This window comes from Plecotus auritus, assembly GCF_963455305.1.
Source record: "Plecotus auritus genome assembly, chromosome: 6".
In the NCBI taxonomy this organism is placed as follows: domain Eukaryota; kingdom Metazoa; phylum Chordata; class Mammalia; order Chiroptera; family Vespertilionidae; genus Plecotus; species Plecotus auritus.
In genome coordinates, this window is record NC_137773.1 from 103,312,964 (window position 1) to 103,332,474 (window position 19,511).

General features: G+C 43.8%; 1 protein-coding gene across 1 annotated transcript in view; it reads left to right on the forward strand.

Annotated features, from left to right (window-relative positions):
- DOCK5 (dedicator of cytokinesis 5) overlaps nt 1–19,511 on the forward strand; it is a 227,492-nt gene that overhangs the window by 92,464 nt on the left and 115,517 nt on the right. The window contains exons 6-9 of the mRNA XM_080674976.1: nt 12,083–12,231; nt 14,963–15,098; nt 17,053–17,210; nt 18,266–18,347. Coding sequence (XP_080531102.1) covers nt 12,083–12,231; nt 14,963–15,098; nt 17,053–17,210; nt 18,266–18,347 — 525 coding nt within the window. The remainder of the gene's footprint in view (nt 1–12,082; nt 12,232–14,962; nt 15,099–17,052; nt 17,211–18,265; nt 18,348–19,511) is intronic.

Below are 19,511 nucleotides of genomic sequence, written 5' to 3' on the forward strand. Positions count from 1 at the left end.
TCATTTGGTCTGGCCCTGCCAAGGCATTAGGGGTGAGTTAATTAAATGTTTGACTGTGCCTGGCCTATGTAGCTCAGTGGTTGAGAGTCAACCCATGAACCAGGAGATTACGGTTCAATTCCTAGTTCAGGGCACATAGTTAGGTTGCAGGGTCGATCCCCAGTGTGGGGCATGCAGTAGGCAGCCCATCAATGCTTCTCTCTCATCATTGATGTTTCTCTCTCCCCTTTTCCCTTCCTCTCTGTTAAAAAAAAAAAATGTTTGACTAAATATAGCAGGCTAATTTTTAAGTTGATAATTTTGTATGGCTCATGAAAGATGTTATAAATATCCACATAGCCCTTGGCAGGAAAAAGGTTCCCCACCCCTGCCTTAAGGCAAAAAAAAAAAAAAAAAAAAATAGAAGAGCCTGGGGTAGGATGTGGTTAATATATATTTTGAATTAAGTGAATTTAACTACTAAAATGAAGTTCATATTAAGGACTGATCTCCTTTCATTTAAAATGTGCCAGCAAAATAATTTGAGAAAGAGCTATCATATGACCCAGCAATCCCTCTCCTGGGTATATACCCAAAACCTCAAAATCATGTATGCACAAAGTATATGCACCCATATGTTCACTGCAGCATTATTCTCATGGCCGAGATATGGAAACAACCAAAGTGTCCTGCGATAGAGGGCTGGATAAAGAAGATGTGGTCTTGATGTGGTCTTATACTCCAGTACACAATGGAGTACTACTTGGCTATAAGAAAGGATGAAATAGTGCCATTTGCAACAACATGGTTGGACCTTGAGAACATTATGCTAAGTGAAATAAGTCAGACAGAAAAAGCTAAGAACCATATGACTTCATTCATATGTGGGGTATAAAACTGAAACTCCTGAACACAAACAGCAGTGTGGTGGTTGCCATAGGGAAGGGGGTTGGGGTGAAGGGGGTCCTGATATATGGTGACAGGAGAAGATTTGACTTTGGGTGGTGCGCACATAGTGTAATATACAGATCTTATAACATAGAGACCCACACCTGAAACCTGTATGTACATGTTGACCAGTGTCACCCCAATAAATTTAATTTTAAAATGTGCAGGCAAAATAAAACCTTGTGCTAGTCTCTAGTTCTCTAAAATTCTGGAGTAAAACAAGTGCCCATAACTGAGGTTGGGGTGGGGGGGCTAGGGGGAGAAGGGAACTTGCCCCATACAATGAATCGCCCTTTCTTCTCATCATTGCATATCCAGGCAGGTTAAAGCTACTCAAGTCTAATCTTTTTGAACTGGTGCTGGGTACTGGCTTCTGGAACATAGGCTCTGAAGTGTAATTAAGTTGGTCTCAGTTTGAAACCAGCATCTGATCGCTTATTACTAAGGACAGAAATTCCTGTACTGACTTCTTCCTGTTGTCAGAGCATTTCATTTGTGAGTTGCAAGCTCCGCATCAGGGTAGCTCTTAGAGAGGCAAGGGCAATGACGGGGACAGGGCAGGGACAGAATTTTGGGTGTTTTTCTAGTTGCGGTTTTCTCCAACTTTGGTGCCTGGCTTTCAGGATTTCTTGTACTACTTCCAGAGGCAAAACTTGTCCTTTACTGGAATCTTTTCTTTAAAAATCAAGCCTTACCCTGGCCAGCATGCTCAGGGGTTAGAGCATTGGCCCAAGAACCAAAGGGTTGGAGAAACCAAGATGGCGGCATAGGTAAACACCTAAACTGCTGCCTCGCACAACAATTTTAAAACTACAACTAAAAGACAAAACGGACATCATCCAGAACCACAGGAAGGCTGGCTGAGTGGAAATTCTACAACTAGAAGGAAAGAGAAAAGCACACTGAGACTCAGAGGAGCTGCAGGAGGCAGAAGTACTGAGACGCTGCTGGCTTTCTCAAGCGGGAGGGAGACAAAAGCTCCCGACTGCGCTGAACTCCAGTTCCGGGCAAGACTCTGGGGACCCAGACTCATACAGGGTGAAACTGGACTGTCAGGAAAGAGAAAAGCACACTGAGACTCAGAGGAACTGCGGAAGGTAGAGGTACCAAGGGGTGTGCGCGGAGAGGGCGGGAAACTGAGTACACAGCTGACTTTCTCAAGCAGGAGGGAGACAAAAGCTCCCGACTGCACTGAACTCCAGTTCCGGGCAAGACTCTAGGGACCCAGACTCATTCGGGGAGAAACTGGACTGTCTGGCAGCGGGCGGAACTCGAGGGCGGCTTTCTCTCAGAGGTGCTTGCAGCGATTACCACGGGACACTGAGACACAGGGGCCTATTAGGGCAGGGCTGATGGGAAACGAATGCTGTCTGCTCTGCCCTGAGACTCCGCCCCATCCAAGCTGAGCATAGAGGCTTTTGCAAGTCCTGTCTCCAGCACCGAAGTTCTCCCAGCGTAGACACAGCTGATCCACACAGTCAAATGGCCTGGAGGTCAATTCCTCCCAGTGATACCAACAACAATCAAGGCTTAACTACAACAAGACTGTGCACACAGCCCACAAAGGGGTGCACCAAGAGTGTCCACCTCAGGTAACTGGGGAGGCTGAGCCACTGGGCCCTATAGGACACCTAGCACACAAAGCCATTCTATCAACTCAGGGAATCAACCAAAATGCAGAGACAAAGAAACAGACAACAAATGAAAGAAATGGAGGAAAGCAAATGACTGGATATAGAGTTCAAAACCACAGTTATAAGGTTTTTTTTTGTTTGTTTGTTTTTGTTTTTAAATATATTTTATTGATTTTTTACAGAGAGGAAGAGAGAGGGATAGAGAGTTAGAAACATCGATGAGAGAGAGACATTGATCAGCTGCCTCCTGCATGCCCCCAACTGGGGATGTGCCCGCAACCCAGGTACATGCCCTTGGCCGGAATCGAACCCGGGACCCTTTAGTCCGCAGGCCGACGCTCTATCCACTGAGCCAAACTGGTTAGGGCAGTTATAAGGTTTTTTAAGAATTTTCTAGAAAAGGCCAATAAATTTAGCGAGACCCTCCAGGATATGAAAAAGGACCAACTAGAAATTAAGCATACACTGACTGAAATAAAAAATATACAGAGATCTAACAGCAGACTAGAGGATCACAAGAATCAAGTCAAAGATTTTAAATACAAAGAAGCAAAAAACACTCAACCAGAAAAGCAAAAAGAAAAAAGAATCCAAAAATAGGAAGATAGTGTAAGGAACCTCTGGGACAACTTTAAGTGTACCAACATCTGAATTATGGGGGTGCCAGAAGAAGAGAGAGAACAAGATACTGAAAACCTATTTGAAGAAATAATGACCGAAAACTTCCCTCACCTGGTGAAAGAAATAGACTTACAAGTCCAGGAAGCGCAGAGAACCCCAAACAAAAGTAATCCAAAGAGGACCACACCAAGACACATCATAATTAAAATGCCAAGAGCAAAAGACAAAGAGAGAATCTTAAAAGCAGAAAGAGAAAAATAGTTAGTTACCTACAAGGGAACACCCATATGACTGTTAGCTGATTTCTCAACAGAAACTATGCCAGCCAGATGGGAGTGGCAAGAAATATTCAAAGTGATGAATAGCAAGAACCTACAACCAAGATTACTCTACCCAGCAAAGCTATCATTCAGAATTGAAGGGCAGATAAAGAGCTTCATAGATAAGAAAAAGCTAAAGGAGTTCACACCACCAAGCCAGTATTATATGAAATGCTGAAAGGTATTCTTTAATAAGAGGAAGAAGAAGAAAAAGGTAAAGATAAAAATTATGAACAACAAATACATATCTATCAACAAATGAACCTAAAAATTAAGTGAATAAAAAAATCTGATGAATAGAATAACCTGGTGAATATAATAGAATCGGGCATAGAAAGGGAGTGGACTGACAATTCTCGGGGGGAAAAGTGTGTGGGGGGTGCAGGAAGAGACTGAACAAAAATCGTACACCTATGGATGAGGATAGTGGCGGGGAGTAAGGACAGAGGGTGGGGTGGGAACCGGGTGGAGGGGAGCTATGGGGGAAAAAAGAGGAACAATTGTAATAATCTGAACAATAAAGATTTATTAAATTTAAAAAAAAGAAAGAACCAAAGGGTTTTGGGTTCGATTCCAGTCAAGAGCACATACCTGGATTGCAGGTTCCCTGGCCCAGCTGGGGCACATGAAGGAGGCATCCAGTTGATGTGGCTCTCTTTCACATCGATGTTTCTCTCTCTCCTTCTTCTCTCCTCTTCCCCCCTCCCTCCCACTCTCTCTAAAATCAATGGGAAAAATAACCTCCCGTGAGGATTAACAAAAAACAACCACCTAAAAATCAAGCCTTTGGCCCTAACTGGTTTGGCTCAGTGGATAGAGCGTCGGCCTGCGGACTGAAGGGTCTCAGGTTCGATTCCGATCAAGGGCATGTACCTTGGTTGCGGGCACATCCCCAGTAGGGGGTATGCAGGAGGCAGCTGATTGATGTTTCTCTCCCATCGATGTCTCTAACTCTCTATCCCTCTCCCTTCCTCTCTGTAAAAATCAATAAAATATATATTTTTTTAAAAAAATCAAGCCTTTGCTAGTCAGCCAAAGCCTTTTGCTGAGAGAGGAAGGCACTAGAATGGCCAGCAAGAGTGTGACTAGGGCGTGTGGGTTCCCTGCCTCTCGGAGAAAGAGTCAGTGCAGCCCAGGACTCAGGAGCAAGACGCCTTGGGGACCCCAGGAGTGCAGGTCCTCAGGGGAGACGTGAGGTGAATTGCAGAGCGCTCTGTGCAGGTGAAAAGGGATGTAGAGCCACAGAGTGTGTGAGGGCATCAGCAGGCATCCCATCTGCGGAGTACATGAGTTTAATGTCTCCATCTTAGACTTGAATGCACGTCTTCTAGGGAAGAAAGGGATCTTCGTGCCTGTCCCTTTGTTTTACAGGTGGGTGTGTCAGAGAGAATGATTTGACCAAAGTCACTTAGGGAGTTCACGGTAGAATTAGAGATGGAAATCAGGTCGCCATACATTTAGTTAAATACTTAGCCTCTACACCCTAAAATCTCATGGAACAGGAAAGGCTGGTGATTCTTCTGCACAGGGTGATGGGGAGGAACAGAGAACCGCCTTTGGACTGTGGTCTGCATTGGTTAGGAAAGGGAAGCATTGAACCCAGGTTTCTGACCCCAGTGAGGCGGTGTTGTTGTCTCAGTGCCCCCAGAATTCTAAAATCCTCAGTGCTTGCCCTCTGTATTCCTGCCATCATTGAAGGCAAAGTGGTTTTCTCTTGTGAATTTATTTCATCACTACAAAGTACTTTTTGTACTAGGCATGTACAATTTAATAACTATATCTACATAATAGTTAAAAATAAATACATTTACAATCCCATGGCTGATACTTACATAATATGGTTCTCTAAAGAACGCTTGCTGTTAAATAGCCTATACAATCATTCTATCATTTTGAATATGCCTCCAAATTTAAGAGAGGCTCCAGTTTCCCTATTTACAGCAATTTAACAAAAATAGTCAATTATTATTAACTTCTAACCATATATGTAATGTGCATTTTCATGTCACAATTTTTTTCCCTTTTACATTAAAATAATTTTGACGTTCTTTTAAAAAAAATAATTATGGCCAAAACCGGTTTGGCTCAGTGGATAGAGCGTCGGCTTATGGACTGAAGGGTCCCGGGTTCGATTCCGGTCAAGGGCATGTACCTTGGTTGCGGGCACATCCCCAGTGGGAGGTGTGCAGGAGGCAGATGATCAATGTTTCTCTCTCATCGATGTTTCTAGCTCTCTATCCCTCTCCCTTTCTCTCTGTAAAATATCAATAAAATAAAAAAATAAAAAAAATAATTATGGTATTGATGTCCAATAAACTCTGTACATAGTAAACCACATTTGTTGCAGCTCATAGGAATATTATCATTAATGATCAATATATGATCATTGACAAACATCAAATTTTGCAAAATTAGATTTAGGTATATAATTATCCTATAAAACAGTAACTTTTTAAAAAATTATTTTATTTTTTCCCATTACCATTCATCCTCTTATACCCACTTCCACCTCTACCCACCCCCTCCGCACAACATAAAGATAGGTAGGCATCCAGAATCAAAATGTAAAAATAAGACCTCAGAGATCTCTTGGTGGAAAAGAGGGTAACACTTGAAACAAATGCAGGAATAGCTTACTGTCTGGTAGGAAAAAAATATATAGATATCTCTGTTTGGTAGAGGTGATCCTCAAATTGAAACCAGAGTGGCATTTTACATTTGACTTGTCCAAATTTGTTTTTGAGTCCCTCCTCTGTCCCAGGATTGTGCTGACTTTTGCAGAGAGGATCAGAGAAATTATTAAATAAATGTCCTGCCCTCCTAATTTTGTGACAGTGGCTGCTAGTGAAAGAAAGGCGGAGATGAGAGAGAGCTAGAGGTACTAGGGAAGGTATTGTGCCAGGCAGCTTGGGCTGTGCAAGATTAGAAAAGGGGGTGGCAGGGAGGGCAAGACTGGAAAGCACATGGAGACGCACAGGTCCTTGTCTCATGGTTTTGTGGGGGCACTTGATTTTCTCCTCACCTGTCCTCATGTGCTGCCCCAGGAATCCATAAAGTGTCAGGGGCCAGCTATGGCCCAGACCAGCCTACTTGAACAATCTGAGGAGTGTGGCAACAAAATCCATTTCCTTAAAGTAGAGGGGGAAATGGCTTCCTTTGGTGTTCTCCAGCCTGCTTGATCAGAATGAATTTGACAGAGTGAGTCAGAGAAGAATGGCTGTCTTCATCCTTGTTTGGGGGAGAACTTGGCAAGCAAGGCTGATGTGGACAGGCAATAATTAAGTTGCCTTGGGTAACGTCTAGTGTAATTGAGACCAAGACTTCTGAGTGTGTTCTCAAAGCGCTGTTGCTCCTAGGGGCTCCCCTGGGACTTCAAGCCCTTTCTTGACCACCTTATGGGACCTAACAGCTTAATTAAAATGAGAAAACATTTCAAAAATCCTAGCCAGGAACAGACAAATAGATTGCAAATAAGAAAAGGAAAAAAAAAAAGATCTTTTTGCCCAGCAGCTTTGGAAGCAAATTTTATTTAGCTTCATTTCTCCCTCCGTTTTCCAGTTTGAAGGACGAGATGGAAACATTTTTTATAGAATTTACTGAAAAAAAAAAACAAAACAGAAAACAAAACAAACGGATTTTACCTTTGCTCATTAAAAACGGGAATTTAAAGTCCCATTTTTATGCTTTCAAAAGACTGCCTGTGAGAAAGGCAATTCAGAAAATGCCAAAAGCCTTAAGTGTAATGAGTATCACATTTTAAGCAGTCTTCGAAGCCTGTGTTTTTCAGATCAGCGGTGTTAATAGAGCAGATTGCAGTCACAGATAAACATCTTGTCTCTCCCTCGCATTCTTACAGAACTTTGACTTTCTTTTCGGGCCTTTCTCACACTCTGCTAATCTCACTGCTGCCTCCCACTGTCCCCACTTCTAGGCGGAGGCCTCCTCCCTCACGTTTACTCTTTGTTTAGGAGTATTGTGGATGTTTGCAGCACTGATTCTAGTCGATACCTTGTGTAGTAGCTGTCCCTGGGATTATTGTGGAAGGACATCATCCAGAACAGAACGTGCTGTACAGCCGGCAGCAACTACTGTGTGTGTGTGTGTGTGTGTGTATTGGCATTTTTAAAAAATATATTTTTTTATGATTTCAGAGAGAAAGGGAGAGAGAGAGAGAGAGATAGAAACATCAATAATGAGCCCTAGCCAGTTTGGCTTAGTGGATAGAGCGTTGGCCTATGGACCAAAGGGTCCCAGGTTCGATTCCGATCAAGGGCACTTACCGTGGTTGCAGGCTCCTCCCTGGCCTGGGCCCTGGTCAAGGTGCTTGAAGGAGGCAACCTTTCTCACTTCTCTCTGTCTTTCCCTCTCTCTTCCACGCTCTTTAAAAATCAATGGAAAAATATTAGGTGAGGATTAAAAAAACACATCAGTATAATGAGAGAGAATCATTGATTGACTGCCTCCTGCACACCCCCACTGGAGCTCAAGCCTGTAGCCCGGGCATGTGCCCTGACCTGGAATCAATTGTGACGTTCAACCACTGAGCCACACAGACCAGGCTGGCATTGTTTTTATAGCAGATAATACTTTCTATAATTTTAGAAGTGTATGGTTATATAACATATCATGACTTCTCACCTATAAGTAAAAAAGAAGTGGTATTACAGTATGCATGGGGTATTTCGAATTGTACAGGTTTTTATTTAAAAGACATATTTCAGAAGTGACACACAGCAGTTTTTCCTGACCCATCCCTCTATAGTGGCCCCTTTCTGCATGTACACCCTATCATATCTTTATTTTCCTTCTTGCACCTTTTTAAATTTACTTTATTGGGGTGACATTGGTTAATAACATTACATAAGTTTCAGGTATGCAATTCTGTAATACATCATCTGTAGATTGCATTGTGTGTTTTCCACCCAAAGTCTAATCTCCTTCCGTCACCATGTATTTGACCCCCTTTACCGTCTTTATCCTTCCTCATCTCACTTCCCCTCTGGTCACCATCGTTCTATTGTCGTGTCTATGAATTTGTTTGTTCTTCGGTTGCTTTCTGTTTCATGTCCCACACATGAGTGAAATTATATGGTTCTTGTCCTATTTCTTATTTCACTTAGCATGATGCTTCTTGTACTATTCATAGTCTGAAATTATCTTTTGTATGTATGCATATATATATTAATATTATATATACATTACATATGTAAGTAGTATATATATAAATGTACATAGTTTACTTATTTATTGTTGTCTTTTGTCCTCTAGAATGTGGCTGGAATTTTATTTCCAGCACATAGTAGATGCTCTTGGCCTTTAAAAAATATAATGAATCAACCAATCATTTAGATAGGACCAAGTTATGGCTCGACATAAAGTATTTGACTCTTAAAATGATAGGAGTGCAAATGATTAGTTGGTCATAAGTTAATTTTGTTCGGTTACAGGCAGTTCTGACTGAAGCCCAGGATAATGGTTTATTTTTTTCTACATCTCACAATTTTCTGGATGGTCTACCAGCTTTATGTGGATTTTAAAATAACATTTTACATTCTGAAATTACAGTTCTTTCTCCATCCATAATTCCCCCATGCTGTACCCTTTATAGAGCGCCTTCTCTGTGCCAGCTCCTAGGGATGCAAAAATGCCCTGTAGGCACTTCCATGTAAGCGGAGAGCAAGCCCAGCTGGCCAAGGTGGGGGTTCTGATGCTGTGACAGGACTTAATTCCAGGAGCTGGGAGAGGGACTTAATTCCAGGAGCTCAGAGTTAGGGTTTCGAGGAAGAGACTTCTGACTTATAAGTTGAGGCCGAAGAAGTAAGAATTAGCAGTTGGTGGAGGGTATAGTGTGTGGGTGAGTAGGGATGAGTAGGGAGTAAGTGCAGGGGAGAGGAGAAAATGGGTCCAAGTAGAAGAAGTATCATTATAGGGTCTGGAGCGCTCAGGAGAAATGGACGTAGCTCTGCATGGAAGGAGCGTAGATTTTTGAGGTAGAGATTGGTGTAAAATGCAGCTGGAAATGGAGGCCGGAGCCAAGATAGGCAGGGATTTCCTGTGTGATCTATGTCGCATGGACAGTAGAAATCCCTGGAGGGTTTCAAACAGAGGAGCGACATGTTAAGAATCTTAGGGTGCATGGATGACTGGATATACTTATGAGTTAGGACCAACCGTTGACCTTACAATTGCTCATCTGTTCCTAAAGTTCTACTGGGAAGGGAGTGGGAATGGCTCAGGGCAAGGCCATCCCCTCACATTGCACGGCTTACTGTATGGCACAGTTACTTGGTTAAATAGCACCTTATGAAGAATCTACAAACAGGAGGAGAAACCAAGATGGCAGCATAGGTAAGCACCTAAACTGCTGCCTCGCACAACAATTTCAAAACTACAACTAAAAGACAGAACGGACACCATCCAGAACCACAGGAAAGCTGGCTGAGTGAAAATTCTACAACTAGAAGGAAAGAGAAAAGCTCACAGAGAATTGGAGGTACAGCAAAGGGTCTTTGTGCACGCAGAGAGGAAGGGCGGCTGAGAGCCTGGCTGACTTTCTCTGGCGGAAGGGGGAAGGAAGCCCCCGACCGCACTGAACCCCAGTTCTGACTGCACTGAACCCCAGTTCCGGGCGAACGCCTGGGGACCCACGCTCTTACGGGGGGAGTCTGGACTCTCGGGCGGAGACTCGGGAGCTGGGGAAGGCAGAAATCTGAAGGCGCGCATGCCAGTGTGCACAAAGGCTGCGGAGGTTGCCACAGGCTTTCCCTAGTGGAAGGGAGTCAGAGGCTCCTGACTGCACTGAGCCCCAGTTCTGACTGCAGTGAACCCCAGTTCCAGGCGAGCCCCTGGGGACCCATGCTCTTGTGGGGGGAGTCTGGACTCTTGGGTGGATACTCGGGAGCCGGGAAGGCAGAGGTCTGAAGGCGCACACGTGCGCGCAAGGGCAAGGCTGACGGGAAGCCAAGACTGAGACTCCACCCCATCCAAGCTGAACACAGAGGCTATTGCAATTTGGCAAGTCTAATCCTATAAGGCTGTCTCTAGCACTGAACTTCTCCCAGCATAGACACAGCCAATCCTTACAGCCAACTGGCCTGGAGGTCAATTCTTCCCAGTGATACCAACAACAATAAAGACTTAATTACAACAAGGCTGTACACACAGTCCACAAAGGGGTGCACCAAGAGTGTCCACCTTAGGTTAACTGGGGAGGCAGACCCACTGGGCCTTATTGGAAACCTAGCACACAAATCTACCTTACCAAATCAGGGAAGCAGTGATAATGTGGCATCAAAGAATCAGATCACAAACGAAAGAAATGGAGGAAAACAAACGACTGGATATAGAATTCAAAACCACGGTTATAAGGCTTTTTAAGAATATCCTAGAAAAGGCCGATAAATATAACGAGACCCTCGAAGATATGAAAAAGGACCAACTAGAAATTAAACATACACTGACTGAAATAAAAAATATTATACAGAGACCCAAAAACAGACAAGAGGAACACAAAAATCAAGCCAAAGAATTGAAATACAAAGAAGCAAAAAACACTCAACTGAAAAAGCAAAAAGAAAAAAAAAAATCCAAAAAGTTGAAGATAGTGTAAGAAGCCTCTGGGACAACTTCAAGCATACCAACATCAAAATTATGGGGGTGCCAGAAGAAGAGAGAGAGAGCAAGATACTGAAAACCTATTTGAAGAAATAATGACCGAAAACTTCCCCCACCTGATGAAAGAAATAGACTTACAAGTCCAGAAAGCGCAGAGAACCCCAAACAAAAGGAATCCAAAGAGGACCACACCAAGACACATCATAATTAAAATGCCAAGAGCAAAAGACAAAGAGAGAATATTAAAAGCAGCAAGAGAAAAACAGTTAGTTACCTACAAGGGAGCACCCATACAACTGTCAGCTGATTTCTCAACAGAAACTATGCAGGCCAGACGGGAGTGGCAAGAAATTTTCAATGTGATGAATAGCAAGAACCTACAACCAAGATTACTCTACCCAGCAAAGCTATCATTCAGAATTGAAGGGCAGATAAAGAGCTTCACAGATAAGAAAAAGCTGAAGGAGTTCATCACCACCAAACCAGTATTATATGAAATGCTGAAAGGTATTCTTAAAGAAGAGGAAGAAGAAAAAATAAAGAAAAATTATGAACAACAAATACATATCTATCAACAAGTGAACCTAAAAATCAAGTGAATTAAAAACCTGAGGAACAGAATAATCTGGTGAATATAATAGAATCAGGGGCATAGAAAGGGAGTGGACTGATAATTCTCAGGGGGAAAGGGGTATGGGGAGTTCATGAAGAGACTGGACAAAAATCATACACCTATGGATGAGGACAGTGTTGGGAGGTAAGGGCAGAAGGTGGGGTGGGAACTGGGTGGAGGGGAGCTATGGGGGGAAAAAGGAGAAATAATTGTAATAATCTGAATAAAGATTTATTTAAAAAAATTAAAAAAAAAGAATCTACAAACAGTCAAAAGGCATTTCCATCCTTTATCACACCTTTTTTTTTTTTTTTTGTGGGGGTCCCTTTCTCCACCTCATTTTCCTGTCCTAGAACAACAAGGTCAGTCTCTTCCGCCGGCTGCAGCAGATGACATACAGCCTGATCGAGTGGCGGTCCCAAATCCTGTCTGGAACACTCCCCAAGGACGAGCTGGCAGAGCTCAAGAAGAAGGTCACAGCCAAAATCGATCATGGGAACAGGTAAGCCAGGGCTGACTTCCCTGAGGACTTGGACAAAGGTAGACACATTCATGCTAAGCACACAGCTCACCCCAAGCTTTTGACCTGGGAGTTGCCCAAGAGTAATGGTTACTGCTCTCTTTTTGCCTTGGAAAACATCTAATTCTGTTGAAAAGAAAATTGGCAGGTGCCCTTCATGGACTAGACCCTGTGCTGGATCTCTGATCTTGTGAGATGATGGAGAGGTGGAGAAGGGGGCTCGGATTTTAGTGACAGACTGAACGGGGCTGAAGGCAACGTTTTTGGACTGTCTCTGTTTACATTTTAACATTGGATTTTACATCAGTGTCAGACTCAATCTCTCTCCATCTTCCCCTAACAGGAAGTGTACGAAAACCAGCATTGCCAGTTTTTAGCATGTTTTGCCAGTTAAAGCATGTTTTTAGCCTGTTGATTGTTCCTCCAATAACTTCTAAATAGTTTAATCACTTCCTTACTTATCTGATTAGCTCAGGCAGGTATGTAGGTTCTAGTACTACCTTTTAGAAAATGAGAAATTCAGTCAATTCATCAATATTTATGATGACCTAGGGTTTATCCCTCCTGACCCGCTCTTTTTAAAAGACTGGGTTGGTTCTCAGTTTGTTTTTATTGATGATTGATTTGATATTTAGCCTCATTTTTTAAATGTGTTCAACTTGTGCTTATATGATTGTTTTGCCTTACTTCTTCAACATCATGACTTTGGGAAATGCTTCAAAGACCTGTTAAAATTGTCCGAGTCACTTTGACAGCTGGATTCAGAAATGGCTAGAGTGGACATAGCATACAAGATTCAGACTCAGCCATTATTTATGAAATCTCTCCCACGTGCACTTCCCATGTATTACCTGGTTGTAGCTGCTATTCCAATTTTATGGTTAAAGAAACAGCCCAAGTAAGTTTATGTGATTTGTTTCCAAGTCATAAGGATATAAGTGGGAAAGCTTAAGTTGAACCCAAGAATTTTCTATTTTATGTCTAACGCTCCTTTTTTAGGGTTAAGCATTAAGAGTTCCCACCCTCGTCCCTTGTCTATCCACAGGACTATAACCACCGGGGTTGCTTTGCCAATCATGTAGTGCCAGGGGACTTAAAAATCAGCAAAGGTGACATAAGGCAGCTGCCCCCTTGCACATATGCTCCCTCTGTAATTTTGGGCGTTGGCCTGGGAGACCCTGATCTCTGGCATAGATGCTAACCTCCCACAAACAGCAGAACAGGCCTGCCTTCCCATTCCAGCGCTTGGAAGCAGCTCAAGTAATGAAACTGCTCCATCAATGCAGCAGTGATCCAGTCTCTGAGCAGCCATCGAGGCCCCTTGCTTATGAGTCTGGGTGGCCTGTGGGTCTGGCTGCCATGGAAAGGAACGTGCCAGATGAAATCAGTTGATGGAGATGCTATAAAACACAGAGGAGGAAAATTAGGCATTTCTGCTTTCTTCCCAAAGATCTGGCACATTTCACTGTTATCCCTGCGTTTTCTTGCTGTTTGGACACTCCTAGTCCCAAATTGCCCGTGCCTGGAATGTACATTGGGCAGTCAGATAGCAGTATCCTGTTTCCACCACAGTCGTCCCCACTTCTTGGAACTAAGTACAATTTCTTCTACTTCTGTGTGCACATTGGCCATGAGAGCCTTGCTGGGACTGTGCCATGTACACGCCATATAGCTCCATCTCTTCCTGTGCATTACTCAGAATTACATCTTAACTCGGTTAGGTGTTTTCTTGTGCCAGTTGCCACAATAAAAGCTAAAGTTTATTGCATGTACACTATACACTAGATACTGTTTCGTGCTTTACATGCATTATCTCATTAAATTCTCCCAAGAACCCTGAAGGGTGGGGAATATTTACAAGAAATCAGAGCTTTGCAAAATTACCTAAATTACCCAGAGCCATCTTGCTAGCAAGTATGAGAGCCAAGATTCAAATCCTGGTCTGATTGATACCAGGGCCCACACTCTGCAGTGGGTTAGGAGATACCAGTAGCCAGGCCTTACTTCATTGATCTCCTTTAAGAAAGTCTGGAATTAGCACTGTCCCCCAAGTCTGCCCCTTGAAGGGTAGCAGGGCAAGCCCCCAATACTTATGTAGTGGCCTTTTATATTCCTGTGTCAAACAGCAGAAGACTCAGGGAAGAAGCATTGGTCAGAGAAATTTGCTCAGAATCAGTGCCAATCTTGCCCTTGTTGGTGAGGTTCTGTGGACCAAATTATTTTGCATATTGCTATATGAGTTTGGTTAATCTTATATATGAAAGTCAAATGAATGGAATGTCTGGTTGCTATGACGCACACTGCAGCTGGCCAACCAGCCCGATCTGGGGCAGGACTGCGAGCCAACCTCCTGCAGTGCCTACCCCTGATGGTCCAGCCCCCGAGTGGCCCCCCCAACCCTGATCAGGGGTGGGGCTGGCTGGCCAACCTCCTGCAGCCCCTTCCCCCAGCTGTCTCAGTCCCGATCGGGGCAGGCTGGCCGGACCCCGCCCGTGCACGAATTCATGCACCAGGCCTCTAGTATTATCATAAGTTTTTTAACATTGTGATATGGAAAGTAGACAGGAATTGAAAGGAGACAAGCCAATGAGCTGTTCTTGACTTGTCCAGCATCCACGCTTCCTCACCATGACTCCTCTGGCTCTCTCACGGGGGCTCTTTGGGAAGAAGTCTGTTTCTGTTGAGGACCAGCTGACCACTCCTTTCTTCCTAGAATGCTTGGGTTAGATCTGGTCGTGCGAGATGACAACGGAAACATCTTGGACCCAGATGAAACCAGCACGATTGCCCTCTTCAAGGTCCATGAAATGGCCTCAAAAAGGATTGAGGAAAGGATTCAAGAAGAAAAGGTAATCTTCCTCAAATATGCCAGTTTTGGCCACCGAGGTTCCATTTTTGCTTTTACTTTTAATGAGAGAAAGGGAGTTGTTGACCACAAGGTAGAAATGTTGTTCAGAAAACCAGCCGTGCCCTCATTTTAAAAGCAAAATGTAATAGCAAGAATGACGCAGCTATAGGTATGTTCTGATAAGGAAAGATTGCAAAGCTATATATTAAGTAAAAAAGAGCAAGATGCAAAACTGTGTATGAAATACTATTATTTGTGTTTCAAAAAAGAATATGCAGCCCTGGCCGGTATAGCTCCCTTGGTTGGAGCATTGTCCCATACACGGAAAGGTGGAAGGTTTGATTCCCAGTCATGGCACATTCCCATGTTTCAGGTTCTGTCCCCAGTTGGGGCACTTGCAGGAAGCAACTGATTGATATTTTACTCTTGCATCGATGTTTCTCCCTCTCCCTTCCTTCTCTCTAAAATCAATTTAAAAAAAATTACATACATCTGTGCTTGCTTATGTGTTGACTAACTCTGGAATAGTAGACAAGAAATTGGTAATCAATGGATACCTCTGGGAAAAAGAGCTGGGTGGAGGGGAGCCTTTTTACCATGTAACCTTCTATATTTAGTTTATGTATTACAATTTCCAAAATAAATTAAATAATATTAAGAAATAAAGTGTTTGAAAGATTTTGAAAGTAATAATTGGGCATTAAGTAAAAATTAGAAAGGTGCAGAAAAAGAGAAATATTATTCACCTGTCTTATGACTGCCTAATCATATTGATATTTAGGTATATGGTCTTGCAGTCTTTCTGTTATAATAAGTAGAAGATTCTGTTTTTCTTTTATTTTCTTAGTTTATAGGTTTTATTTCTTTAGCAATACGTAATTGTGTTTCTGGACTTAATGACTAATTGTGCCTGAGGGTGAAGCTTCCCAGTGGGATCTCTTATTTGCAGTGAGAGTTATTCCCCAAAAGAAGGATAATGAATCTTGATTTTTATGCCTTTGAGGTTCATCCAGAAGTGATTGTGAGAGATGAGAACTTCTTGAAGCTATTAAAATCATGAATTATCACCTTTTGGCAACTATTCAATTACTTGGGTTCAAGGCTCTGAACAGGACAGTCATGATTATGTAAATAATGATTATGTTTTGCTCACTTGATTATTTGTCCACTTTCCTATAGTTTCTCCTCTTGGGTGGTAATTACATTTGTCCTCCTTTTAAAAGTATATATATATTTTTTTATTTATTTCACAGAGGAAAGGAGAGGGAGAGAGAGAAACATCAGTGATGAGAGAGAATCATTGACTGGCTGCTTCCTGCATGCCCCCTACTGGGGATCGAGCCCACAACCCGGGCATGTGCCCTTGACTAGAATTGAACCTGGGACCCTTCAGTCCGCAGGCTGACGCTCTATCCACTGAGCCAAACCAGCTAGGGCTTGTTTCCCTTTTTTAAAAAAAATACGGTTTCATTGATTTTTAGAGAGAGATGAAGGGAGAGAGATAGAAACATCAGTGAGAAAGAAACATCATCAATCAGCTGCCTCCTACATGATCCCCTTGAGGATTGAGCTGCAACCCCGGCATGTGCCCTGATGGGTAATCTAATTGGTGACTTCTTGGTTCATGGGCCAACACTGAGCCTTACAGGACGGGCTACTTGTCCCCCATTTGCCAATATTTTTTTAAATACATTTTTTATTGATGTCAGAGGGGAAGGGAGGGAGAGATAGAAACATCAATGATGAGAGAAAATCATTGACTGGCTGCCTCCTGCACACCCCCGACTGGGGATTGAGCCCACAACTCAGGCATGTGCCCTGACTGGTAATTGGACAGAGACCTCCTGGTTCATAGGTCAAAGCTCAACCACTGAGCCACGCTGGCCGGGCGCATTTGCCAATATTTTCCATTTGCTGAAAACAAGATGTTATCTTCTCTTGTCCTCTGGGTTCAGACACTCCTGCAGAACCTGGACTTGCGGGGCCAGTCCAACTTCAATGCCTTCCACACCTACGGCCTCTATGTTAACTTCAAGAACTTTGTGTGCAACATCGGGGAAGATGCAGAGTTGTTCATGGCCCTCTATGACCCCGACCAGTCCACGTTCATCAGGTAATAGAGACCTAGCCATCTGCTGCCCACCTCACAAAAATATCCAGCCTTCACCTACCCTGCCTGAGGTTAGGTTTGAGAGGGGAAGACAGAAAAGAGTGGGAAGGATTTCTGGGCAGAAGAAAATAAAATCCTTTGGGCTAAAAGCCTTTTGTCTGACTGCTGAAATAGTGCAATAACAGTTTGTGGACTCCCTGGGTCTTAGAAGTCACGTAAAACTCATCAGACCACAAAGACGGGAACAAAGAGCTCAAAAGGTAATAGGGGAGGTGTAAGGAAGGCTGAATCTGCAGAGCACAGAGGTAGATACATGTCATTATACATTTGCCCCAAGTCATAGAATGTGCAACACCAAGAGTGAACCCTAATGTAAACTCTGGACTTTGGGTGATAATGACTGTGTCCGTCCATGTAGAGTCATCGACTGTAACAAATGCACCACTCTGGTGGGGGACATGGATAGTAGGGAGGCTGTGCACGGGTAGGGTAGGGGGTATATGGGAAATTTGTACTTTCTGCTCATCTTTGCTGTGAACTTACAACTGCTCTAATAATTAAAGTCTATACAATATTTTTCATGACTATTGGGAATGATAATAGGCTTTGTTTGGCCCTACAGTGGCATTACTGCTGAGCAGCTAAGATGTGTTTTGAAGAAGATGGTTAAAAGTAATTACTGACAGAATGTTTATTTCTAAAATAGAAATTTTATTTTATTTTTATTGAGTGTTGTGATATGTTTTCCAGGGGAAGGATTTAGAGTGATTATTATAAAATGATAATCTTGATTCAGCAAAGCTGAAATGTTTAGACAGAATTTGAGGTGGAAGAAAGACCCCAGATGGAATCTGCTGTGTTTGTCCATCGTGAGCATTGCTTGTCGCTGTCCACACAGGGTGTGCCTTGTGGGGCTGGGCTGCAGGAGGCTCCATTCACATCTGCCTGATGAATTTAACAGCTTTTCTGGGCCTTCCTTTTACCCTTCCAGTCTATACTGTGGGCAGCTCCAAGCCCAGTTAACCTCTCGTTAAGAATCAGTTTTTCTCTTTCACCAGTGAGAACTACCTAATTCGTTGGGGCAGTAACGGGATGCCCAAGGAAATCGAGAAGCTTAATAACCTTCAGGCGGTTTTCACTGTAAGTCCTACCTTCTGTTGAATCATTTTCTTTTTTTATGATATTAGTGGATTGCACATGATAGGTATATGAAAAACATTAAAACTTGAAACAATGGAAATACAAGTTATCAAACAAAAGTCATCATAATCCCCCTATCAGGAGTAACCCACTCATTTATTCAACAAATACTTGCTCAGGATGCTCTTGTCCAATCCTATCTAATAAAGAGGGCATATGCTAATTGACCATCACTCCGTCACAAAGATGGCTGCACCCACAGCTGAGGCCAACTTCCCATAAGGAGCCTTAACAAGCAATCAGCAGGGACCTGAGGCTATGCCCTCCCCCGCCCCCATGGGGCTTGACAGGTGACCTCAGGCCGTGCCCCCCACCCCCGTGTCAGGCTGGGGGACCTCAGGCCGCACCCCCTGTCCCAGTACCAGGCCAGGGGACCTGAGGCCACACCCCCCCTGCCTGGCTGGGTTTGACAGAGGACCTCAGGCCGTGCCCCCCACCCAGCGGGGCTTGACGGGGGACCTCAAGGTGCACCCCCAGTGCTGGGTCAGGGGAACTCAGGCTGCGCCCCCTCCCAGCAGGGCTTGGTGGGGGACCTGAGGCTGCACACCCCCCCGCCTGGTGGGACTTGACGGGGGACCTCAGGCCATGCCCCCCACCCAGCAGGGCTTGACAGGGGATCTCAGGCCGTGTCCCCCACCTGGCGGGGTTTGATGGAGGACCTCAAGGCATGCCTCCCACCCCGGTCTGGACTGGGGGACCTCAGGCCATGCCCCCCATCCTGGCGCCGGGCCAGGGGACCTGAGGCTACGCCCCCTGCCCGGCAGGGCTCGAAAAGGGTGGGACTGGCTGGGTCTGGATCTAGCTCAATGCAGGGGGGACTGGCCTGGTCTGGGTCTCACGCGATTTTGAGGTGCATGTGGGTGGGCGGGGACTTTACTCTGGGTCCCATGGTGTGCCCCAGACTGACAGGAGGAAGGTTTTCATATACATTTTACTAATTTTCTTTCATCTCTGACACTTCTATTATAGAGAAAGGGCTAATAGCAATATTAAATTATTTCCTCTAATTAATCCCCTTTTAATGTGCACGAATTTTGTGCACCGGGTCACTAGTAATAAAATAAATGAGTAAATCCTGTAGAATGTTAGCAATCTTAACACATT